The 26,394-nt window shown below is 42.9% G+C and overlaps 1 protein-coding gene across 1 annotated transcript; it reads left to right on the plus strand.

Annotated features, from left to right (window-relative positions):
- Positions 1-6,461: 6,461 nt before the first annotated feature.
- Positions 6,462-23,317, plus strand: LOC135875116 (glyoxylate/hydroxypyruvate reductase B-like). Its single transcript, XM_065400100.1, has 6 exons — positions 6,462-6,653; positions 14,814-15,198; positions 17,557-17,728; positions 19,685-19,863; positions 21,993-22,089; positions 23,164-23,317. Exons 1-6 carry the CDS (start codon positions 6,579-6,581, stop codon positions 23,315-23,317), a joined length of 1,062 nt encoding a protein of 353 aa, XP_065256172.1. The 5' UTR covers positions 6,462-6,578.
- Positions 23,318-26,394: the final 3,077 nt, after the last annotated feature.

Genomic DNA, 26,394 nt, shown 5'->3' on the forward strand with positions numbered 1-26,394 from the left:
TCAGTTGTTCAAAGGCTCTTAGCTGAGCAGTTGCAGATAAATCTCTGACGTTTTCAAGCTACTCTTTCACCAAATACACACTGCATACTTATCCTAACACTTACTGCATCCTAATGCAGGGGAGGGGGGCACACTAGCTGCTCCTTATGGTCTTCAGAATAACATAAGAAAATCAGAGATAATATTGACCAAAAGAGGAGTTTTATATTTTTCATTATATCAACGTAAAATTCAACACTAGGTATGATCATTAAAAGTAAATATAGTTCCTGAGGATTTAATGAGACGCTCTTGGGCATTGTGACGGGTTGGACCCCCCCACCTCTGGGATGCCACCAGATGTACTAGGATTTCACTAGCTCCACTAGCCTGTTTTGCTGAATTAGGCTCTCTGGTCCCTGGCAGCGCGCGCGCGCACACACACACACACACACGTAAGGCCACACTCAACTGCAGATACAGACTGAAGTCGGCTCTATGTGAGAGGATTCACCCAGCACTCACGTGCACACCCTCTTTGGGGAATAAACCTAAAATAATATCGTCTTGTGCTGAATAGAAAAATCTGCACAGCACAAGCTCATAAAAATTTGCCCTCTCCCTCAATGTGAAGCGAAATATACACAGCTTCTTGCCCCCTCCCCAGATATGAATTGCACAAACTGGGTTAGGTTATAAACAAGAAATAAGTTTATTAACTACAAAAGGTAAATTTTAAGTGATAGCAAACAGAACAAAGCGGATTACTGAACAAATAAAACAAAACACGCAAACTAGGCTTAATTCACTAAAGAAACAGGTTACAAAATGTAATTTCTCACCCTAAATGTTATCTTAGGAAGAAAGCAGAGTTTCTGTAGCTTAGAGTTCCAGTTATTTCTCTTTACAGACTAGACTCCTTTGTCTCAGTCTGGACTCGGCCCTTGCCTTCCCCTTATCTTAGTTCCTTTGTCCCTTCAGGTATTTTCAGCAGTCTTTCTTCTTGGGTGAGAAGGGAGACTCCTGTTTGTCTTACTCCCCAGCCTTAAATAAGCTTTACATAAGGCAGGAATCTTGTTTCCCAGTCTTGACCTCCCCCTCCTTTTAGTGGAAAATTACTACAGGTCCAAGATGGTGTTTAGTACCAGGCGACAGGACCACCTGATCTAGTAGTGTCACAGCCATGTCCCAGGACACCTCTCAGGAAGGAGAGAGATTAGTAACTCTGAAGTCTTACTGTTTCTTCCTAATTGCCCATCAAAGCTGATGGCCTGTTGTCTGGTGGGCGTCTCCCAAATATACACACAATTGTAATTGTTGCATAGTCGATATTCTTAACTTTAGATACAGAAATGATACATACATACAAATTGGATAATCACAATCAGTAAATTATATATTTCCGATGACACCTTACAAGACCCATCTTGCATAAAATATATCAATTATGCAATATCCATATCATAAGCATATTTCCATAAAGATTATGGGGTGTAATGTCACAGGCATGTCAAGGATGGATTGAGCATGAATTCTCTGCAGAAATTTGACTTCACTCCAAAATACTTTTGGGCCAGCACAGCAGCATTGCATCTTGATATCAAGACACCCAACAAGGCTGACTCCTTCACGTTGATTCTTGATCTGAAATTTCACACCGTATCTCGTTTCATCCTGAGAACTTTGCATTCTCAACATTGGTAAACCAAAGCAGATCCAATAATTCAAACATTATGTTCTATTTTTCTAAGGGGTCTTAAATGTGAAAGTGATAGTGTTCTCACAGCAGCTTGTACACAAAAAAGGGTACTTTTATCTTGACAGAGCCAAGAAACAAAACTATATCTGCCACTGAAATCAGTGGCAGCCACAGCTTGCCACAACTTGAAGTAAAAATCTAATTGAGCACTGAGGCCAACCCAAAGTCCAACCCCTTCTTAGAATCCATTTCCTGAGTAGGAACAAAGAACACATGCAGAGAAGGCAAGAAATGTCTTATTGCCTCCATGTGCTTAGTTAAGCCAGGAGTCCTTCCCATTACTGAGCAACATGAGCAGGGCAGGAGAACTAAGGTTTTCCAAGGCTTCTTGGAAGGATTGTAAAATAAAGATTTAGCATAGTACACAGATTATCTAGTAGCTAATGAGTTAATGTTTGTATGACTCACTGAAGATCCAAATGTTAAAGGCTTACTAATAATGTTGAAGGATTACCAATAACAATAGCTTGTGACACTGCGGTTTCTCCCCTTACAAAAATCCAGTGAAAAGTCCAATCTATTACTAATGTAAATCTCATTTTTTCCAGAAGTGCTGCAAACACACTGCTGTCACAGAGCTGCAGATGCTCAGCACCTCTAAAAATCAGGCCACTTTTATTTAGGCGCCTAACTTTAGATACCCAATGTTTAAAAATGTTTGCCTAGGCACCTAGTTATACAGGGGGAGGGATAGCTCAGTGGTTTGAGCATTGGCCTGCTAAACCCAGGGTTGTGAGTTCAATCCTTGAGGGGGCCACTTGGGGATCTGGGGCAAAATCAGTACTTGGTCCTGCTAGTGAAGGCAGGGGGCTGGACTCGATGACCTTTTAAGGTCCCTTCCAGTTCTAGGAGATGGGATATCTCCATTCATTATTATTATTATTATAGGTTGCTCTGAGTATGCATATGTGTGTTCCACTCTTGGGTGTGTGTGTGCCCTGTGCACAATCACACAAAATTTTTCTCTCAGTGGTACTCGTTGGGGCAGCTGGAGCACCTTCTTCTGCTGCACACTGGTGGCGGCAGTATAGAGGGCTCAGCCTGAGCCCCCTCAGTTCTTTCTTACTGCCCGTGATGGTTGCTGGAACTGCTCATTTTGCTTTTGCCAGTGCTCTGAGTGGACTGTGTACTCTTGTATTTTATTTACAGTTGTCAATTAATCACAGTTAATTGATATGATTAACGCAAAACAAATTAACTAGATTAAAAAATAGTTGTGATGAATCGCAGTTTTCATCGCACGAACAAACAATAATAGAAAACCAATTTACATTTATTATAAATATTTGGGGGTGTTTTTCTACATTTTAAAATATATTTATTTCAGTTACAATACAGAATACAAGATGTACAGTGCTCACTTTATATTATTTTTTGTTACAAATATTTGCACTGTAAAAAAAAAAAAAAAAAAGTATTTTTCAATTCACCTCATACAAGTCCACTCAATCCTACTTCTTGTTCAGCCAATAGCTAAAACAAACTAGTTTGTTTACATTTATGGGAGACAATGCTGCCCGCTTCTTATTTACAATGTCACCTGAGAGTGAGAACAGGTGTTCGCATGGCACTGTTGTAGCTGGGGTTGAAAGGTATTTACAAGCCAGATATGCTAAACATTCTTATGCCCCTTCATGCTTTGACTTGTAGGCGCTAAAGTTTTACATTGTTTTGTTTTTGAGTGCAGATATGTAAAAAAAAAAAAACTACATTTGTAAGTTGCACTTTTATAATAAAGAGATTGCACTACAGTACTTGTATGAGGTAAATTGAAAAATATATTGTATGAGGTGAATTGAAAAATATCCTACCTCTCCTGTCCTTGGAGGCACTCTCACTACCCCTCCTCAAGTCACCACCACCTTACCATGGACCCCTCCACAGGAGTGATTAGCCAGGAGGTCACTGGGGGCTTATGCCTGTCCACTGGTGTTTTTGGAATCCATGGGGTTTTACCCCAGTTACCAGATTGTATACTGGACACTCCTATCCGGTGGCCTCAGAGAGACCTACTCACTGGGCAGCACCCATTCATGACTCCAGTACCAACATCAAGAGCTGGTTCAGCAGAACCCTGTGGGTCAAGAAAGAGAGAAGGAGCAACCCTAGCCAGTGCTGGCCTTCTCTTCCTCTTCCCATGATGAGGCAGTCTCAGCAGGGGGCATTTTGCCTTCCCCAGATGACTATAAGGCCCATCAAGAATTGTTAAAGAGAGTTGCCTTTGGCCTGAGCATAACAGGTGGAGGAAGCAAAAGAATCCGCATACTGCCTGGTTGACATTTTGGTGACAGCAGGTCCTTCCAGAGTGACCCTACCTCTCAATGAGGCCATTAGGGACCCCATTAAAGCACCATAAAAGACTCCTGCATCCCTCTACCCACTTTTTAAAGGGCCAAGTGCAAATATTATGTGCCCTCCCAGGGTTTTGAGTTCCTGTTCTCCCATTCCCCCTCCCAGGGGTATGAGGACACAACCCCAAATCAAAAGATTCAAAAAAGTTGGACCTGTTTGGTAGGAAAGTTTATTTTACTGGGGGGTTTCAACTCAGGATTGCAAACCAGCATGTACTTTTGGGCAGATATGACATTAATGTATGGGATTGAATGCAAAAATTTAAAGACATGGTGCTAGAAGATGCGAGGCAAGAGTTCTCCTTGCTAGTGGATGAGGGGGAAAAAATCGGTGGTGAGAGCCTTGCTGCAAGCTGTTCTAGATGCAGCTGTCTCAGCGGCCAGATCCATGCCTTTGGGAGTGGCTATGCACAGGAGCTCCTGGTTGCAGCCTTCGGGGCTCCCACAGGAGATCCAACAAACTTTGCAGGACCTGCCATTTGAGGGATCCTCTCTCTTTTCAGAGAAGACTGACACTAATCTCCATGGGTTCCAGGACTGGGGTCCTAAAGACACTTGGGTTGTGCACCCTAGCCCCATCCAGGAATCGCTTCAAACCACAGAAGCCCCATAGGGATTCTGGCCCACCTCCTTGAAGGACCTGCAGAGAAAGAATAGTAGGGGGTTTAGGCGTAGGCCATCTCCTCATCAATGCCTGCTAAACCTAGACACACAGAGGGTGCTAAGCAGGCATTTTGATGGGACACTCAAGGAAGCCACTTTCCTGGATGCCAGACCCTATTTTTCGCTCTATTTGCAAATTGTCTTTCCCATTTCCTCAGTGCTTGGTCCCATATCACGATGGACTGTTGGACTGTGGAAGTGGGATACACCCTCCAGTTTATTTCTACCCCTCCTTTCCTCTCTCTCTCTCCTTCAGAGGCCTCTCTCACAAAGAGATTCTGGTCCAGGATGTTCAATCTCTCCTTCACGAGGGAGCCATAAAGAAGTTTCCACAAAAAAGGACAAGACATGAGTCATTGGTCAAGGACACGAGTCTGAGGGTACTCTAACTATGACAAGAATGTAATTACCACACTTCCTGTGTCGATTCTCAAATTATGTGCTTTCACATAAGTCAAGCTAGAAGCCATACGAGATAGTACCATGGTTAGCGCAAGAGCCAAAAATAACGAAACAGGCATCATCAGCATGGTGCAATAAGCATAAGAATAACTGGGTGAATCCAAAACCAGTACAGGCATGATCTCACTACATTAATTTACATTATGTTCATACTCAGAAGGTTATCTTTGCAACCATTAGGTCTACAAGCATTTTTTTTTTTTTTAAGTAAGAAAACGTAGATTTTGGAGCACAGTTCTACAATAGTGGATGGATTCTGAATTAGATTCCATTGCCACAAGAATGTGTGTAGCCACTCACAGAGAACTAAAAACATTCTAACAACATCCTCTGCTATTCGCCTCCCCATAGAATTCAGTTTCAGAAGCAGGGAGGAGGAAGATGACATCGTTTAGGAAGGCTGCACAGAAAGCCAAAGACAATGAGGTAGAGACTGGCAGATACTGTCACTCTATGTGGCAATTCCTGCTGAAGTGTCCATAGACTCTGATAGAGGGTGGACCTGGCAGAGATGGCTGGCAGTGCTCACAGTCATGTGAGTGTACTCAGCTGCTGCCAACTGAAATTTACACAGGAAGAATATATACTATAATGCATTACCTATGTGGGGGTGGATTCAGGCAGAGTAAGGACAGCTATGGGACCTTGTATTAAGGATTACATCATATGATTGTGTGTCCGTGCGTGTGCTGCAGAAATCTGGAAGTAGCTGTATAACGAGATTTTGTGTTTAAGCTATTGCCACTGCCAGAAGTGGTACAACACAGTTACACCAGGATCAGCCTCAGGAAGAAAGCAATAGAAACTACCAGGTTATTTATTACACTAATATAATCCGTTTTCGTTTAAAGAATGTCAGTGGAAGAGATTTGTTCTGGATAACTTTACTTACTTCAGCAGAAAGCAGGGCCGTTAGGAATTCTGCAGGTTTACTTCACTGAATACAAAAACTTCTGTTATATTGTGAGCCTGTTAAAACTCTAGATGCAGTATTGCTAACCCTATTCATTCAAAAATTGAGAGCCAGTCCCCACACACACACACACACACACACACAAAATCATAAGATTATCTTAAAAACAATGAACTTTTAAAAAATAAATGTTTGATTATTTTGATTTGCATTGTGGTGCTTCAGCTTTTAGTGGTCATGTCTTCAAGCTTTTTTCTGTAGCTGTGAGGGCTAGAAACTTACTTGGCAAGTTTACTTTTAACACACTGGAGTGGACATCTGAAAGATTCTGTTTAGCGTTCAAGCATTCGGTTTGCTAGAAGCTAATCACTTGGCCACTGACTGCCCAAGGTTGGCTGGTAGACTTATTCATCCAGCTGTTTGTCGTGTGCATCATTGGACAAAGAGGAATATGGATCCCAGGTGGAGCTACTGGACTGGTCCAAACAGCACTGGCGAAGCAGGAGTAAGTGCTCCCCAAACCAAGGTTAGTATCAGGGGGAATCTTCTACCCTGCACAAACTGCCCCTGAATATTTTTAATTTATTGACATTAATATTATTTAAGTGCTCAATGTGCTTGGTGCTAACAAAACAGAGAGAGACAGTCCTTACTCCAAGACTGTAGTCAGTCAACAGTTCAGACATATAATACCGCTGATATTGTATACTATTGCTCATAGTATTTATCTGGTGTTTTTAAAACCTTTTCTTCATTGGTATTTAGCAAATATTTGTCATATATGTTAGTGTCTCATACAGCCTCTATCACAAGCAGAAAGCAAAGAAGTTGTTCAGTATATCTCTCTCCATTCTGCCACTAGTTTACCTCAAAATAGTCTCAAGTAGCCCCACAATAAGTGACTTTGATCCAGCAAATAATTTATGCACAAGCTTAACTTTATGTACTTTGAGTTGCCCCATTCAGTATTTCTTGAATTCTTGTGGAGCTCTTTATACACCAGTACGAAGTGGTTGTAAGGCACTGCCAAATCAGAAAGGGGAAGCATTTTGCACCCACTTTGCTCTTATGTAAACGACGCCCCAAAGTGCAGGGGAACAGTGAACTGGACCATTGTGGGTATATGTCTACACTGCAATCAGGAGGTGCAATTGCAGCACATGTAGGCATACCGGAGCTAGCTTTGATCAAGCTAGCTTGCTAAAAATAGTAGTGGAGCTGCAGCTGCACAGGCATCAAAATGGGACCATAGGTACGTACTCGGACAGCTAGCTTGTGCTGCTGCCGCTACTCTGCTATTTTTAGCGAGCTAGCTCAATTAGAGCTAGCTCAGATATGCTCACTTACACATGCTGTCCCAGTTGCAGTGTAGACATACCCAGCGTTTGTGCACTGTGTTATGAGTCAGCCTCTGCACAAATAGCTTTTCTTACTTCTGCTTATAAACATAGAGAAAGTACTCAGGGCCGGCCCACAACATTTTGGCACCTGAGGCGGGGAGCTCAAATGACTCCCCCATGCCCCCTCGCTTGGGCCAAAACTTTGAAAGATCACAATTCTGCCTTCTTCCTGTTCTACTCCTCTCATGGTACTGCTCTGCTACCTACCCCAATAAAGGAGAACTAACAACTTAAAATGCCTTGTTCAAAAATTTTAAGTAACACTGAACTTTCAAACTCCTGAACAGCAAATGTAACTTTTCTTGTCCGCATAGTAAACACTGGCATTTGTATCTGTTTGAATAATCAAAGTGGTGCTTTCCGTGCCTTCTTGGTTGCAAAGATTTGAACTGCTTCCTGAAGGTCCACAGTCGGGCCAGGCCAGCTCATGCTCTGTTGAGATGGTTGCAAGGCTGACCAGCCTCTCCTGTGTTTTTATTAACTTCAGCTTGGAGAAGCTGCGTTCTCCACTGGCAACTGTTACAGGAAATGTTAGAAGTATGTGCAGAGCAACAAAAGAATTTGGAAAGAGGGTGGTCATCTTATTTGTGCACATATATTCCAGAACAGCCTTTGGAGTTGATCCTGCTGAAATGTATCTTGAAAGGGCTTTCAGTTCATCACCTAAATCACTCGCATCAATATCGCGCATCTCGTCATGTGTCAACACTGTCTCTAGTGCCCTGCATTGCTGGTGTAGGTCTTCTTCAGGTATAGTGAGGAGTTTTGGAATATCATACAACATCCCAAATATACTGCTGTGTTCCTTGAGCTGCATGAAACATTCTTCAACTGACTGAATTGCACAATCTAGCACCTGGTTAAAGAATTCAACTTTGAATTGTTGTTTGGGGTCTCTTAGGGGATTATCCCATGCCTCGTAATCCGAATGGCTTCTTCTTCGGTGACTCTTGTATTCTTGAATGGGTGGGAAAATAGCTTTGGGGGGAGGGATAGCTCAGTGGTTTGCGCATTGGCCTTCTAAACCCAGTGATACCAGACACCTCTGTGTTCCTGGGGAACCAGGGTGCAGTATCCAGCCGGACTCATGAAAGACACCCCCCACCCCCAACCTCTGCTTAAACCAAAACCCATCAGAAAAAGAAAACTTGCAGAGAGCAGTGAAGGGCGTTGGGAGACACACCTAGACCCCTCCTGACAAGGGTGACAAGATTAAGACATCTCCATTAGCATACAGAATGGAGAGCAGAGACAACTCCCCTAGCCTCATCTGCATGAGAGATGGGACAGGGAGACATCTCAATTTACATACTGAATGGAGAACAGAGAACCACACTGAATTCTGGGACCAGAAAAAGCAGGGAAGCACTGCATCCAGGGAATCTCTGCTCCAGATGCTAATGAACCTATGCCTGCACACACACCCAGCTCAGCAGTTATCAGACCAATTCTAGTAATGAATCCTTAATTGATATCCAAATACTGAAGCAGCCTAGTTGCATTGTGAGCTCCCTGGAAGAAAACACCACCCATAGCCAAGAGTGATCAGCTCCTATTGTCTAGTCTAAAGAAAACCCTTGAGTCATCAGTTTACCTAAAACAAATCTAGTGTTCTCCCTTGAACCATTGTAATTTCTCTACAAAAATCCCTACTCACCCTCTAGTCAGGGTTCTGATGCTTAGATCCAAACTATGCATCAGTTCCACTGGAACTCCATCTTCTGACTGATCGTGCTGGGGGCTCTGCCTGTCTCCAGCAATCAGGACCCTCAGCTACCACCATCACCTGGGAACCCCGACCAGTTCAAGCCTCATGGAGTGGGTGAGATCCCCCCCTCTTTCTCTCTCTCTGTTTTCCTTTCTACCTTAGGTATTAACCTTTAATCATGTATGTTAGGTTGGTTTAGTCCTCCTTATGTAGTTATCACTATTATTCAATAAATAACTTCTATGGTTAAGTTGGTTGCTTCTCTCTCTCTTGCTGAACTTTACTCGTTTGTGTTTTTAGCTTCCCCCATTCACTCTACAGCAATGCTTCTTTTACCTAAGCTAAAGATCCCTGCAGTGCCCAAAATACTGTGGGGTTTGCTCATCGAGTAGGTTACTGCCAGTACAATTGTGTTGGGGGAGTGGGGATAGGGACATGCTGAAACTGGGACGCATAAGGGTAACAGCTTGAAAGTGCTGCTTGACCCAGTCCATGGAGCCCAGGGGCATATAAGGAGAGTCAGCTTGAAAGTGCTGCTTCCTCCAGCCCAGTGAGTCCAGAGACATATAAGGGGTCAGTTTGACAGTGCTGATTGACCCGGTCTGCTCAGACTTGCTCTGTTAATGTACGTGTGTTCATCCGGTTCTGGGGTGGGAGTAACCCAGCCCTAGGGACCCTAGGTCCTGCAGGATAGCTCCATTGGGAGGGGACTTGCAGAAGGGAGAAGTAGAGCTCCATATGAAAACACAAGTGACACATCCGAAGAAGTGGGCTGTAGCCCACGAAAGCTTATGCTCTAATAAATTTGTTAGTCTCTAAGGTGCCACAAGTACTCCTGTTCTTTTTACAAGTGACACAAGCAGTACATTGACAGGATTACAGAACCCCCTTCCCCAGAGGAGTAACCCGAATAAATGAGCATATCCCAAAGTAATGGGCACATCTGGTAACACCAGGGTTTTGAGCTCTGGTGTGTGATTTGCTGCCTTCTCATGGCATGCCAAATTTCTAGCCAGATTTTTCCAGTCCTTCGTTCCTGTAGAACCCAATGTGGCTGGAACATTAGACTGGAAGAGTTTGCAACAAAAACAGTATGCAGCATTCTGGATGTTGGATGGAAACTTCTATTTTCCTTGTCATTGGGGAACATGAAGTTTTTCACTTGCTGTGGCCCATGCAGTACAAGGAAGTCCCTCAGGCTACTGCTCAAGTGGGTCCACAGTCCTGGATCATCTAGACTTAAGGAATTAAACTCAGCAGCAGCTGTTTCTTGCGCCTCCACCACACCCTTCTCTGATCAACACTTTTCTTCAGGAATGTGCATGGTTACATCCATTTGAGATGGAGATATGGATGCTACAGTAGCTGCTAGGTAACCTGCACTCTGACTAACTGGAAGATCAGGCATCTCCTCACCACTCACATCCTCACTGGGACCAGAAGGCTCACCGTGAACATTTGTGTCTATGTTTCTCAGGAGAGCTCCTTCCTGTTTAGATAGAAAAGCTTCCTTTGCTTTTTCTTTTTCTGAATGCTGCCCCAGAGGGGCGTTTTCTTCTTTCACTCATGACTGCTGTTCTGTGCCAGCTATAGTGGCTCTCAACACTCAATTGAAGGGGACAAATAAACAGGCTGGTAGCTGGGCCTGAGTGAGGGAAGATATCAGCGTCTTAAGGGCCTAACTGGGCCCTACTACTTCAGTTGACTGCCTGTTCTCCTCAAGTGGGTTCAGGGAAGCAGCAGGAAACAGGAAGCTCCCTGAGAAGCTGGTGTTAATCAGTCCAGGCTCCTGGGGGTGCTAGAGAGGTACATAAGAGGCTCCTCCTCTCTCTCCCTGCAGCTTTCTGTTATTCCCTCTCACCTTTTCCCCTGCCTGCCATGTCTCTTGTGCCCTCCTTCCTCCAGCACAGCACTCCACCACCTCTGTGCATCTAGAGCAGAGAGAATACATATGCACCAGCACCAGACAATTTTCTACACTCTGGGTCCTAGTGGCGCCCCCCACAGTCTGGCACCTGAGGCGGCTGCCTCAGTTTGCCTCATGGTAAGGCCAGCCCTGAAAGTACTTCTAAAATAAATACAGATATAAGTGTGATTTTGATGAGCAATGTGTTGTAATGAAGGAAAGCTCATGCACTAAGAACAAAAAGTGTAATTCAGCAGTTTTCTCTTTCATACTGAAGATAGAGAGTGAAGAGACTTTATTCTGGATGATGGATCTAACTTACCCTGATTAGGAGGCTGTGGTGCATGATGCTTTAAGAACTGTAATGTCTGCATGTGGCTAGAGCATAGGGGTCAAGTATCAGGGGGTAGCCGTGTTAGTCTGTATCTACAAAAACAACAAGGAGTCTGGTGGCACCTTAAAGACTAACAGATTTATTTGGGCATAAGCTTTCGTGGGTAAAAACCTCACTTCTTCAGATGCATAGAGTGAAAGTTACAGATGCAGGCATTATATACTGACACATGGAAAGCAGGGAGTTACTTCGCAAGTGGAGAACCAGTGTTGACAGGGCCAATTCAATCAGGGTGGATGTAGTCCACTCCCAATAACAGATGAGGAGGTGTCAATTCCAGAAGAGGAAAAGCTGCTTCCGTAATGAGCCAGCCACTCCCAGTCCCTATTCAAGCCCAGATTAATGGTGTTAAATTTGCAAATGAATTTTAGTTCTGCTGTTTCTCTTTGAAGTCTGTTTCTGAAGTTTTTTTGTTCAATGATAGTGACTTTTAAATCTGTAATAGAATGACCAGGGAGATTGAAGTGTTCACTTACTGGCTTATGTATGTTACCATTCCTGATGTCCGATTTGTGTCCATTTATTCTTTTGCTGAGGGACTGTCCGGTTTGGCCAATGTACATGGCAGAGGGGCATTGCTGGCACATGATGGCATATATAACATTAGTGGATGTGCAGGTGAATGAGCCCTTGATGGTGTGGCTGATGTGGTTGGGTCCTCTGATGGTGTCACCAGAGTAGATATGGGGACAGAGTAGGCAACGAGGTTTGCTACAGGGATTGGTTCCTGGGTTGGTGTTTCTGTGGTGTGGTGTGTTGTTGCTGGTGAGTATTTGCTTCAGGTTGGGGGGTTGTCTGTAAGCGAGGACTGGCCTGCCTCCCAAGGTCTGTGAGAGTGAGGGATCATTTTCCAGGATAGGTTGTAGATCGTGGATAATGCGCTGGAGAGGTTTTAGCTGGGGGCTGTATGTAATGGCCAGTGGTGTATGTGATGGCTAGATTGACAGAGCAAGACGGGTACATACATAAGCCAGTAAGTGAACACTTCAATCTCCCTGGTCATTCTATTACAGATTTAAAAGTCACTATCATTGAACAAAAAAACTTCAGAAACAGACTTCAAAGAGAAACAGCAGAACTAAAATTCATTTGCAAATTTAACACCATTAATCTGGGCTTGAATAGGGACTGGGAGTGGCTGGCTCATTACAGAAGCAGCTTTTCCTCTCCTGGAATTGACACCTCCTCATCTATTATTGGGAGTGGACTACATCCACCCTGATTGAATTGGCCCTGTCAACACTGGTTCTCCACTTGCGAAGTAACTCCCTGCTCTCCATGTGTCAGTATATAATGCCTGCATCTGTAACTTTCACTCTATGCATCTGAAGAAGTGAGGTTTTTACCCACGAAAGCTTATGCCCAAATAAATCTGTTAGTCTTTAAGGTGCCACCAGACTCCGTGTTGTTTTTGTAGAGCATAGGGTGACCAGATAGAAAGTGTGAAAAATCAGGACAGGAGGTGGGGGGTAATAGGCACCTGTATAAGAAAAAGCCCCAAATATCAGTACTGTCCCTATAAAATCAGGACATCTGTTCACCATATTAGAGCATAGGGTTTGCAACAATGTGGGCTGGCAGAGTTCAAAAGACTTTGACAGCAGTTGCACCTAGGAATAGGCTGGATGTATCTAATAAAGAAGGATCCTTTCACTGTACTAACGATTACTTTGTTCATTTAGTTACTTTATTTTCTTGATCTTGATCTGATCCAGTTACTGTCATTATATTAAAATGCATGGTCAGCTGTTTGGGTATGGGGAGACAAAATAGCTGCAGAGTGCTGGCATATCAAAATCATACAGGTTTTTTCCTTAAGGGGTGCGCATGCTCTGCAACTTTAGTAACAAAGTAACTTTTTAACTCCAGTGCCCATAGTCCAAAAAGAAGTTCTATGTATTATTTACAGGGAATCTCCTTTAATCAACAAAGATCTGAATTATTTAGATTATAGCCTTCTAAGAAATGTTCTAAATGTATGCTTGCTAATCTATTATGTTAAACTGTTTATATAATATTTTATTTTGTAGGGTCATATTTTCACATATTGGGAGCTGGGAATGTCCCCTTACTCCCCGTGCTTCTGGCATGGAGTGGTCAGAATCCATTGAGGATTACAGGCTCTGAGTCTTTTTAGCATATTTCTCAATCTGCCAGGATCCAAATCTAGATGTAATGTGTGAGAGAGACCTGAAATGAGGGACAGACAACAGATAGTCACGCAGACAACTTAGAATTACTCTTTTTAATAATCTCTCTGTCCTGATCCTTTATTACTGAGATAAATAATTTTCAAAAATAAAAGTGAGGGGCTGCCAAATTGTGTGGAATGGAAGTAACTTTGGGACTAAAATGGGTGATGTCTCTGGAAATGGGGGACAATTCAGAGTTATATCTCTTAGCACCCCTAGAGACACTAGGCCTGATGGGGTCTGCTCTGTCATGGCCTAATCCTGTACTCATTGAAGTCACTGGAATGATTCCCATTGACTTCACTGATGGCTGGATCAGGCCCTCACGCATGTGCATGTGCCCCCCCAGATTTACAGAGCATGCTCACACGGAGCATGCCCCCTCCCCCCCCACACACACACACTATCAGCAGGCACGAGTCGTCTCTGGCTACCTCTGACTGAAAAGTTTTCAGTGACTGTGCACAGTGCATTCGCACAACCAAGAATGGAATGGACACATGCAACATATCTCAAAGAACAGCAGTTATGAAAGGTTAGTAACTTGTTTCTCTCACATTTCTTCAGCACAGGTAGCTGCAAATAACCTCAACAGTGAAGCGTTTAAAAAGTATTTGGTAACTTCAATGTTCAAAGTCCAAGAGTATGATCTGAATACTATTTACAGGAATCACATTTGGTCCAGTCAGATGTGAATTATTTAGACTCAAGTTTTTGTTTGTTTGTTTGTTTTTTAAATTAAATGCTCTCTGGATGGCCTGAAACTAAGACATCCACCATGAATGAATTTGGACATTGTGTCAAGAGCATTATAGCTGTGCTGTGACAGCCTAAAGCCCAGAAGGAATAGAATTTGTTCAGATTTAGTTTTGTGAATGTTGCATTTTTGGATACAGTTAATAGATTATTCAAAAAAAGAGCCATTGAATTGACCTGGTTTGTTTATCCTACTATCCAAGTATTTTGTATACAAGTTCTTTTTCTGTAGCTGTCACAATTCGGGAAAGCAAAGATGCAGATCCTGCTGAATGGTTCTTGAAAATGTTTTGACATTATTTAGCAATATTTGTTTCTTTCCTCTTGCAGATCTTGGAACAGCGAGAGCTGCCTGTGCTTTTGGTTAATGAGGTGGGCAGTGTACATGGTGTGCTGGAAGCTCATGTGGAATTCTTGAAGAAACACTTTCACCTTATCACCATGAAGGAATTTCTCAAAAACAAAAACCATTGGAGCAAAAAGGTCCAAGCTATTTATTTGTGGTGGCACAAACCAATCATTAACCGGGAACTCCTTGAGAGCCTGCCTGACTTGAAGGTGATTGCAAATTCAGGTGTAGGAATGGATCACTTGGATCTGAAACTAATCTCTAGCTTTGGAGTGAAAATGGCTAATGCTCCACATGCTGTTTCCAGCTCCACAGCAGACACCGGAATGGCTTTGCTGCTGGCATCTGCTAGAAGACTGGTGGAAGGTAACTTTTAAATCTTACGTGTCTCTCCCTCTAACTTGAATTTTCCTGGAACTATTCCCATTGTAATAAACTGTGAATGTTTAAATCCCAGAAAATGTATTTGGATGATGAACAAGAACATTTAAACAGGTTTCAGAATAGCAGCCGTGTTAGTCTGTATCTGCAAAAAGAACAGGAGTACTTGTGACACCTTAGAGACTAACAAATTTATTTGACCATAAGCTTTCGTGGGCTACAGCCCACTTCATCAGATGCATCTGAAATATTCAAACCTCACAGTCTTTAATAGTGAGGGCTAGTTTGGCAGATTGTCTATATGTTTATAACACATTATCCAGTTGAAACTATGTTGAAAAATCTTTGAGGAAAATGTCACCGAGTTCTGTTTAAGTGATCCCAGTGTATGGGCAGGGCTCATATTCACACTAGAACCTGGATTTCCATCTCCAGACAAAGTGCAGACATAGATTTCATGCCCTTTCCCCACAATGTATTTTCAACACTTGACAATATTTTAAGTTGTCTGATGTTTGGTGGTAAGGGATTTATTTCATGATGTGGTGGCAATATAGTGTTATTGACGAAAAGTAACTAGTGATTCTGGGTACCCTACATGAGAAATTTTAAAGAGCCTGATACAGACAGCACATACTCACCACTCTCTGAAAATCAGGCCCCTTTAAAGTGTCTCAAGTTAGGCAGGCAAAATCACTAATCAGTTATGAAAATCTGGGCCATTAGTTTTAAACCTTGAACTTTGACCTCCCTTAAAACTATTGTCATATAATAGCAAACCTTCCTCCAGAGCCATAAATATCATGTTTGGTTTAAAAATCCACCACTTCATCACACAAACAAAAAAATTACCATAGTTATCACGTGAACCTGCCACATTTTTGTTCAGCGCCTGCAGAAGGAGCTCAGAATAATTAATGGCCCTGTGCCCAAAACATGGCTAGGCAGTGCTGGTCTAACATTCACATAGAAAAGAGTCTGGACTGGACAGGGGCAGAACTGGGGAGGCTAATGGAATCAGGGGCAGAATTTGGGAAGCTGCTGCAAGGTCTCGTCCTCTCTGAGCTTCCTTTCCAGTTTACCCCACCAATTCCCCCCTCATTCCCCAGCAACCTTCAAGCCACACCAGGATCTCTCCTGGTCAAACTCCCTCTCCCCCATTAACCTGGCTCCCTTTAGCCACCTCTGTTTCCCAACCCTCCTGCCAGTTTCTTAGGGGTTCCAGGGAGACATGCTCCTGCCCTTGAGACCTGCTTCCACTGCATGGGGAGCAGAGAGACCATGAGGGGGAGATCAGTGACTTGTTCTCCCTTATATCACATGGAGCTGCACAAAACATGGCAGCTGTGAGTCTAGCACAGTTGAGATTTTATTTTTAGGCACGGCTAGTTGCACTACAGGCTTCACAATGCACAGCTTATGATTTGGGAGAGTTGGGAATGTCTGAGAAGGCGGATTTTAGTAATAAGATCCTCTTGCCCTGTTGGCAGGCTAGCAATCAGCAGGTGTGACAGTCATTTTCTGTGTTCTGCAAATAAAGATAACTTTAGTTTACTCTATAACCAGAATTAGGGGTTAATTGATAATCTAGGATTCTTTAGGTAAATTACTGACAAATGCTCTCCTTTCCAGGGAGAGCAGGAGAGGTGAACATGATAAGCTGTCCTTGTTTTAAATAACAAACATCCAATATTATTCTCCATTAATAACAACAAACCCTGCATTTCTACTATAGTATTCTGACCAGGGCTGTAGAATGGAGTGCAAGTAGGGTGGTACCCTCCAGTATGCAGTACCAGCAAGAGATTTTTTGCAGGCACGGGGTACCGGAAAGACTTGGGGCTAGCCCCCTCCCTCTGGGGGTGGGGGTGGGGGCTGTGCTCTGCTCCTTAAAGGAGCAGAACGCGGCTAGGGAGGGCATTCATTCTTTAAATGGCTTTAACAGCACAATACATATGCTAACAAACTTAAACAAAGCAAGAAATGATTTGTACTACCACCGCGTCTGTGTAGTACTTTTTTGGCAAGGGCATATGCAGGTCAAAGTCTGGGAGAGACTTCCTAAGGGGCAACAGTCTTTCTGTGTTAACTGGAGAATCAATGGGGCAGGGTACAGGTTCCCAACACAGCAGGGAAAGCTGATATTTTCAAGATTCAAATAGGATACTGGGAAGGGGGGGGGGGAAGAAAAAAAAAGCAAAGCCCATTAAAACAGTGTCTTTCTATTCTTAATAATTATTATTTAACATTTATGTTGCAGTAATGCCTAAAGGTACACATTCTAGCATTTTGTTGCACTATCTTGAAACCAATCAATTTCTCATTCAGTATTTTTCATTTCAGGCTGTCAGATTGCAGTTTCCCCAGACACTGCGTGTTTTGCTGCTGACTGGCTGGGAGATGAAGTCAATGGGGCTACTCTTGGTATCATTGGAATGGGCAGAATTGGGTATAAGGTTGCACTGAGGGCCAAAGCTTTTGAAATGAAAATTCTGTATCACAACAGGAACCGGAGGTAAAAAATAAACTTGATCCCCATTAAAGCAGAATATATTTTTCACTTCTTTATAATTATATACCAGTAGTTAATTTTTTAAAAACATCCCCACCCTTTTCTAGGAAGTGTGTAATTGTGGTATTTTCATTTAGAGAGAACAGATGATCCTGTGATTATAGCAAAGAATTGCGATGTAAGGGGGAGAGGCCAAGATTTTCAAAATGATTGATTGCCTTAAGTCAGGCTCCTAAAACCATGTTTAAACACCTAAATGTGGACTTAGGCATTTTTTTAAATCTTGGCTTTGTTGGTAGCTTGCTGCAGAGGTGGCCAGCAGAATTAAAAGAGGGGCCTGAAAGTTTTTTTCCAATTTTTTTATGCTGATTTTTTTTAATTGGAAATTCTGGTCTTATTTCCCTGAAATTCTGTGGATGACTGGAGAAATAGGAGGATTATGGCATTACAAGAAAAGGAAAGCTAAATAACTGAGAGGTTATTACATTTTTAGTCAGTCTGTTTAAAACTCTTTCGGTGAAATCCTTGTCCCATTGACATCAGTGAGAATTTTGCTATTGATTTCAGTGGGGTCAGGATTTCACCCTTTCTTTGTAACACTCTTTAACTCAAATGCCTGAGTAACACATGGGAGGAAGGAGGTCTTTGTCATTCAAATTCAGCACTTTTGCCCCTTTAGCTACAGGATGAGAATGCACAACACACATTTGAGTCTTTCAACAAAACCAGAGACGACCATGTGTGACATTCCTAATATTTCTAAAGTAAAAAAACCAAACAGAAAAAATGACCGGGGCGGGGGGAACCCACCTTGTAGGCCTTCTTTTATATATCATAAAGAGCCAAAAAAGGCACAGATCCATTTTTTAATTTCCTCTGCAGGTCACCATTAACTTAGAATCCTAATTGGTAGCACAATTTACTTACCCAGGTTGTTGTGAAGCTTAATTCTTGTTTGTAAAGCAATTTGGGATCCTTGGATGGAAGATGCAATAGAAGTGAAAATTATTATTCTGAAGTACCTTTAAAATTTTATTTTTATCAAAGGGTAAAATGTGTATCTAGCTATTCAAGTAGTATATGTTTGTGCTGGGTGAGACCCAAATAAACATCCTGAAAACTTTAGTGCAGTTTTGTTCAACTCCTATCTCATTTGCATTCTGGTTGTTGACTTAAGCAGCAGGAGAAATTTAATCTGTATGTTAGAAAAAACACGTGATCAACCGTGACACCGCAGTTTCAGAGTTTTGTCCCTGCTCAAGAATGTCTTTTTGTAGCATATATTTTTATCTGACTCTTTAGTTCTTCATTCATCTTCACTCACCAGTGTAAGGAGAAGTTTTTCCAAAAGCACCTAGTGGATTTAGGAGCACAAATCCCACTGAAAGTCAATGGGACTCGTGAGCCTGACTTTCACAGGTGCTTATGAAAAGCTATCCTTTAGTTCCCAAACTACAACTGGGAAGTTTATTAAGATTAGGATTGATAGCCATATAATAGTTCTGCATTGTAAAAAGTTTAAACTAAAAATATCTCTATATCTGAATAATGGAGCATCACTGAACAGTCCTACTTGCCCAAGGAACTCTTTTGCCACTTCCATCCTTCATAAAAAGAGCCTTATTGAAGGATGGTCAAGAGATCAGGACCACTCAATGCACACGTGCCACTGAAAACAAACCTGGGAGACAGACTTCCTTTACCTCTGCTTTTCCACAAGTTTCACCTTCCAGAGGAAATTAAGCCTACAAATGGCTGTCAAATCCATTCCCCCTTTGCAACTGTGCAGTCTCTGAAACCGCATCACTGGTTAGTTTGGTTACCAGTGATCCTGGGGAGATAGTTCCCAAACTACAAACTAGGAAAGTAAAGTACCATTGGGAGTAACATAAGGTAGAAATGTAACATTTCCATGACCAAGACTGCCTCTAATGCAACATGATTCTTATTTCTCATCAGAACTGAGGAAGAAGAACAGGCTGTTGGTGCCATTTATTGTACAAAGATAGAAGACTTGCTCCAGCAGTCAGATTTCGTGATGCTGGTCATGAGCCTGACACCACAGACACATAAACTGTTTGGGAAGAAGGAGTTAGAGCTGATGAAACCCACTGCTACTCTCATTAACATCAGCAGAGGTCGGGTACAGTGTAATAGTCCTATTGCACAACCCCTGTCTTCCAGAGTGTAGTACCAAATTGCACTGGGCAGTATAACTGGTGTACCAAGGTATTCCTACACTGCAATATAAGCCCAGGCCTCGCAGAACTTGAGTTAGTAGAACCTGGGTTTGTTAACTTAGGGCTTGAGAATTTACATTGATTGGTAACTCCAGGTTAAGAATTGTTGAACTCTGGGGCTCAACCTGGGGCTCCAGCGTCTACACTGCATTATATGGTTCCAAGTCCAACCACCCATATCCGAAACTTCCTCGCACCCTCCCAAAATGTGGCTGCTCTAGCCCTTTGTTCGTGGTGCAGTGTAGGAAAACTTGACTGTCCACCAAACTTGACTGTCCAGAAGATCAAGAAAGTCAGCCTGTGAGACTGTGGGATACTTTTGGCAGACTCCCAGAGCACGAGTCCAGTGGGATTGCATCTATACTGCAAAGCAATAGGGCTTGACCCATGGTTCACGGCTTCACTCAGGCTCAGACCCTCCACCCCAATGGGGTCCTGGGACCTTGGATCTGAGCCCTGGGTTAACCTGATTTGTGTGTAGACAGAAGGTGGGTTAAGCTTGAGCCTGAGTTCGAACTTTGGGCCTACACTCCTAGAGGCTTCTCCCCCGCCCTCCATCTCCAGGGGCTGACTGGGTTCAAATTAGGGTGACCAGACGTCCCGATAAAATCGGGACCGTCCCGATATTTAGGCATTTGTCCAGCGTCCCAATCGATCTTTGGTCGGGATGCAATTAGTCCCGATATTTCGCGGTACTCCTTGCCCTCTGCTTTTTTTTTTTTTTTTTTTTTTTTTGCTCCTCCAGCAGCACTCTGCTTTTCTCAGCTTTTTTTTTTTTTTTTGCTCCTCCCTCCTCCTCCCCCCCCCATGTCCCGATATTTTCTTCCTCTCATCTGGTCACCCTAGTTCAAATGAAGAACTTTTGGTTTGTGTGTGTTGGGGAATGAGAAGGAGCAGAGATGTTGGGAACTGGGATGGTACTGTCCATTTGAGGGTGGTGGCTGGCTAGGTAAGCTGTAATAACTAACTGGAATGGTGCATGACACTGCTGCTAGGATTGAAGCTACCATGACCTTAAGTAATGGCTGTCTGGATGTTTCTCTCTCTCTCCTCCCGCCCTCTCCCGGGGTAAAATTTTTTCAAAAGTTTGATAAAACTTCATTTGGCTGATTTTGGTTTTTTCTTTGAAGTGACTGAAAATGTTCTGCCTTAAAAAAAAAAAAAAAAAGATTGTCAGGTGCTCTTTTACACCCTGATAATTCACGGTAGATTCAAATATGCAAATGTAGCATGTGTGTAGTCCTCAATGAAGCATATGAGTTGATTAATGTATACAATTCTTATGAACCGGGCAGTATACAATGTATTATGTTCTTATCTACTCATTTCCTTACTTTTAAGTGCTTGGGTATTATAAATGATGTGGTGACAGTGTTCTGACCTAGAAACCTTAGCAGCTTTTTACAATGAAGTTTCTGAAATATTACAGTATTTAAATTTATGCAATGTAATCCTATAGATGTATATAGACTGCTAACTATATATAGTAAAACAAACTGTTATATATGTATGTGCCATGGGGATAGAGTTACGGTTGCTGTAGTAACCAGAATTTAGAATTTCCTGACTCTGGTCCATGACTCTTAACCATAACACCACTCATCTTCTGCATTTACATGGCAAACGTATCTCATTGCTTTGTTTAAAATTAGTGCCTCAAATTCTGGCTCTCTCTACATGTCTCCCAATGTAAGAGCAAATTAACAATTTGAAAATGTTAACTGTTTGTTTTGTGTAAAATGACTAACATTTGCCCACTTCATTGGGATGTTTGGAGGATTGGTTATTGTTTCCAAAGAACTCTGAGGAGGAAAAACATGATATAAATGTTAAATAATATTGTGTTAACCACTTAAACAAGAGTTCTTGTGTTTGAGCTGTAAATCTGTTTGTATTTAATTTTAAGTATTTAAAATCTCTTTTCTAAATTAGCAAATAATGACGTTTTCCCTTTATTTGTTTGTTTCTCTTTATCCTGACATTATCTGTACATGGCATTAAGAAAGTACACTGTTATTTCAACCCAGGTCCAGTAGTAGACCAAGATGCATTGGTGGAAGCTCTTCAGACTGGTGTTATCAAGGCTGCGGCTTTGGATGTCACCTACCCTGAACCACTGCCCAGGTACACAGCTGTGTGTATTTAATCAAAAAATATTTAAGAGAACAAGAAATAAGTACTCAAAAAGGCACAGCAGATGGGGATTTGGCAGAGGTTGGAGATTGGCACAGATGGCTGCCCTCTGTGTCTGAATTTAGCATGCTATCATGTTATGCACTATGATTGGGAACATGCCGGAATGCATAGTCTGGTAAATTCAAACACCAAAGGCAGTAAATAGCAGGAGGGCAGTGCATGTGCCAAGCTAAGTCCTTTGGCCAATGCCTACCACAGAATCACAGCATGAAGCAGCACCAGCTGTGGTTCCAAACTCTTTACCTGAAGGGAGAAAACACCAGTCCCAGGGCAATAGAAATGATGGTGATGGGTAGACACTGAATGAGCCACCACTGCTCAGACTACCTTCAGCAGCCTCACTTCTCCCATTCCCTGTAGGTAGGGTGACCAGATGTCCCGATTTTATAGGGTCAGTCCAATTTTTGGGTCTTTTTCTTAGATAGGCTCCTATTACCCTCCACCCCCGTCCCGATTTTTCACATTTGCTGTCTGGTCACCCTACCTGTAGGTCTTGTCTCCTCAGTACAATATTGTTTATTTTACTGACGTTTTGCGGGTCTCTCAGTCATGGATGCTCTTTAACTTCTAAAAAAAATAAAGCTGCTAGAACTACACCTCATGGAATGAATTGGCCCATATGACTTTAGAGCACTAAACAAGTGGGCAGGGATGTCGATTATCTGAGTCATGTAGATAAAGTCCATGGCATCACATAGAGTTAATCCTTCCCTCCAATACATGTCACAAATTGCTGCCTATCTCAGAAAATCAGTTTCTGTGCTTCCACAAAGGAATGCTATAAAAATCTTAAACCATTCCATTAGCACCCAAAACAAACTGAACTCGATTCACAAAGCTCTTAAGCAGACACTTACATACCATTAACATTAATGAGATTAAACAAGTCCATACATTTAAGAACATGCTTAAGGGCTTTGCTGAAGCAGGGCCTTTATTAATTAGGATAATGCCAGTAGCGATCTTAACCACACCTGGCTTTTTTTATTCCTTTTTTTGCAGAGATCATCCATTATTAAAACTAAAGAACATTCTCATAACTCCTCACCTTGGCATTAAAACAGACAAGGCCACTCGCATGATAACAGAGGAAGCAGTTGCAAATATACTGGCAGCTCTTAATGGTCTCCCTATGCCCAATGAAGTGTTTCCCTAGCTGAGATATATTAAAGGACATCACAGCTGTAAAAGAACATTATTCTACAACTCTCCTTACAGGAATGAAGACTTGCTACTACAGATGTCTAAAATCTTTGACTTGAACCTCAACCTCAGGCTTGATTTTGGTTTGCATATAAATAATAGCTCTTATATTGCATTTTCATCAGTAGATCACAAAGTATACTCCACAATTGAGGTCAGAATCGTTACTCCCATTTTACAGATTGGGAAATTGAGGCACAGCGAGGAGAAATGACTTGCCCAAGGTCACCCAGAAAGCCAGTGGCAAAGCCAGGAACAGCATGCAGATCTCCTCAGTCCCAGTCTAGTGTTCTATCCTCTTGTCTAAATGTAGATCCAACTGTAAATGGCTTCCATATCTTATTGTTCACTTTGTAATTTGTCACTGCTAGACACAAGCTAAATGGATCTATGAAAACACTGACTGCTGCTGATTGTTGGTGTGTTTATAGTTCTGACGATGTTCTCTAGGGGAGATTAACTAGGGTACTCACATTATATTTTCCAATATGTTAATTAGCTTACTTCCAAGTCTGGTGAATCTGCCTGACCCTGTTGAAACCCCACTTAGTCTGTCATTTTGCAGTGGTTTTTTTATATGGGAAAAACAAGTTCGTTCAAATCCAAGCTTTTCTAAATTTTAGAGCAGTCAAAATATGTACTCCAGGAGACTTCAATTGCCATTTTAAGTTGATATTACACAAGATAAAATTTCCCAAATTATGCCAATCTCAGAGACTTTAAGAGAGAGTCAATTAATGCCTTTCAAAGGGGAAATACAGCTGGCTTTGATGGGTTTAGCACCAAATTTTATACATCAGCTCTTAAAGAAAATGTTTTATAAAGGCTTGCAAGAAGAAATGACTCCCATTCACACTAGCTGAGGCCTAAATAATACTTACTCATAAAACAGGAAAAGACACTTCACTATATTTCTACTTATCCAATAGCCATACTTAATAAAGATATGAAAATATTGGCCAATACCCTCATGCTTGGCTACCGTGGCTAGCATCGACTTACGGAGCGGTACACTGTGGGTAGCTATCCCACAGTTCCCACAGTCTCTGCCACCCATTGGAATTCTGGGTTAAGCTCCCAATGCCTGATGGGGCAAAAACATTGTCGCGGGTGGTTTTGGGTACATGTCGTCAGTTGCCCCTCCCTCCATGAAAGCAACAGCAGACAATCGTTTCGTGCCTTTTTTCCTGGGTTACCCATGCAGATGCCATACCACGGCAAGCATGGAGCCAGCTCAGCTCACCCTCACCGCTGCTGTTGTGGCCAAGTCTACTGTGGGGGCTGCTGTGATCCAAGTAACCAATGCAATCATTGACGTTCTGTTATCAAGGGTAGTGACTCTGGGAAATGTGCGGGCCTTTTTAGATTTTAGGTGCATCATATTCCTGTCCTTTGTCACTGGTGAAGAAGTCTTGCAGCTGTACAATCCAGTCCGGTCGGCGCTGTAACATCCCATAGCACTTCTGTGGTTGACACATGTAACGGCTCGAGGGCTCTTGCTCTTTTGTCTTGGCCAAGGTACCTTGCCCTACCCAGACCGCCAAGCATTCGACACAGAAGCACCTGCAGCAGCTGGCATTGCTACACAGCAGCAGCTCCTTGCCTTCGCAGCAGACGGTGCAGTAGGACTGCTAACCGTCTTTGTCAGACGTAGTTTGGCCGGGGTTCTAGGAACATCTTCCCTGCCCGGCTCCTAGCAACCTCCAGGGCATGATGTACGGCTCCACTGCTTCCGCTGCAACTCTGCTCTCCTGCTTGGGGGATCCGTTCATGAAGCCTGGACAGTAGTAAGGAGCAGTTCAACTATAGGCTGAGCAAGTGAAGAATGGTGGTACAATGTGCCTTTGGACGTTTAAAAGCTCGCTGGCGCTGTTGGTCAGACCTCAGCGCAACCAACATTCCCATTGTTATTGCTGCTTGCTGTGTGCTCCATAATATCTATGAGAATAAGGGGGAGACGTTTATGGCAGGGTGGGAGGTTGAGACAAAATCACCTGGCATCTGATTTTGAACAGTCAGACACCATGGCGATTAGAAGAGCACAGCAAGGTGCGCTGCGTATCTGAGAGGCTTTGAAAACCAGTTTCATGACTGGCCAGGCTTCGGTGTGACAGTTGTGTGTGTTTCTCCTTGATGCAAACCCGCCCCCTTTGTTGATTTTAATTCCCTGTAAGCCAACCACCCTCCCCCCTTCGAAATAAAGTAACTATTGTTATGAAACCATGCATTCTTTCTTTATTAATTAAAAAAAAAAAGAGAGAGAGAGAGACAACGGACAAGGTAGCCTGGGTGGGATGGGAGAGGAGGGAAGGACAAGGCCACATTGATTTTTAGTGTGGCCACAATAAGCAAACTGTTTGAATTACAGCTTTCTGTTGCTTGGGCCATCCTCTGGAGTGGAGTGGCTGGGTGCCCGGAGCCTCCCCCCAACGTTCTTGGGCATCTGGGTGAGGAGCCTATGAAACATGGGGAGGAGGGGAGGCGGTTATACAGTGGATGCATCAGGGGTCTGTGCTCTTGTGGCTTTCCTGCAGCTCCAACAGATGCTTCATTATGTCCGTTTGCTCCCCCATTAGCCTCAGCATCACATCCTGCCTCCGCTCTTCGCGCTCACTTAATTCTTTCCTGGCCTCTGCCACTGAATGCCTGCATGCATTAGCTGTGCCCTATCAGTGCGGGAGGACTGCATGAGCTCGGAAAACATGTCATCACGAGTGCGTTTTTTTCGCCTTCTAATCTGCGATAACCTCAGGGACGAAGATGATAGGGGGAGGGGGAAACATTCTACACTCTACAATTCTGGAGGGACTGCATGGTCACTTGTGCTGCTGAGTTCGCCACGCTGACCAAACAGGAAATGAAATTCAAAAGTTCCAGGGGCTTTTCCTGCGTACCTGGCTAGTGCATCAGAGCTCAAAGTGCTGTCCAGAGCAGTCACAATGGAGCACTCTGGGATAGCTCCTGGAGGCCAATACCGTCGATTTGCGTCCCCAAATTCGACCCAGCAAAGTCAATTTTAGCGCTTCAAAT

The sequence above is a fragment of the Emys orbicularis genome, chromosome 2, assembly GCF_028017835.1.
Source record: "Emys orbicularis isolate rEmyOrb1 chromosome 2, rEmyOrb1.hap1, whole genome shotgun sequence".
In the NCBI taxonomy this organism is placed as follows: Eukaryota; Metazoa; Chordata; order Testudines; family Emydidae; genus Emys; species Emys orbicularis.

What these genes read in the sequence shown, in the direction of transcription:
- LOC135875116 (XM_065400100.1), top strand. Translation starts at nt 6,579, where the DNA reads ATGGATCCCAGGTGGAGCTACTGGACTGGTCCAAACAGCACTGGCGAA. An exon ending in TAAGTGCTCCCCAAACCAAG is followed by an intron (nt 6,654 to 14,813) that starts GTTAGTATCAGG and finishes TTCCTCTTGCAG; the next exon opens with ATCTTGGAACAGCGAGAGCT. An exon ending in TATCACAACAGGAACCGGAG is followed by an intron (nt 17,729 to 19,684) that starts GTAAAAAATAAA and finishes ATTTCTCATCAG; the next exon opens with AACTGAGGAAGAAGAACAGG.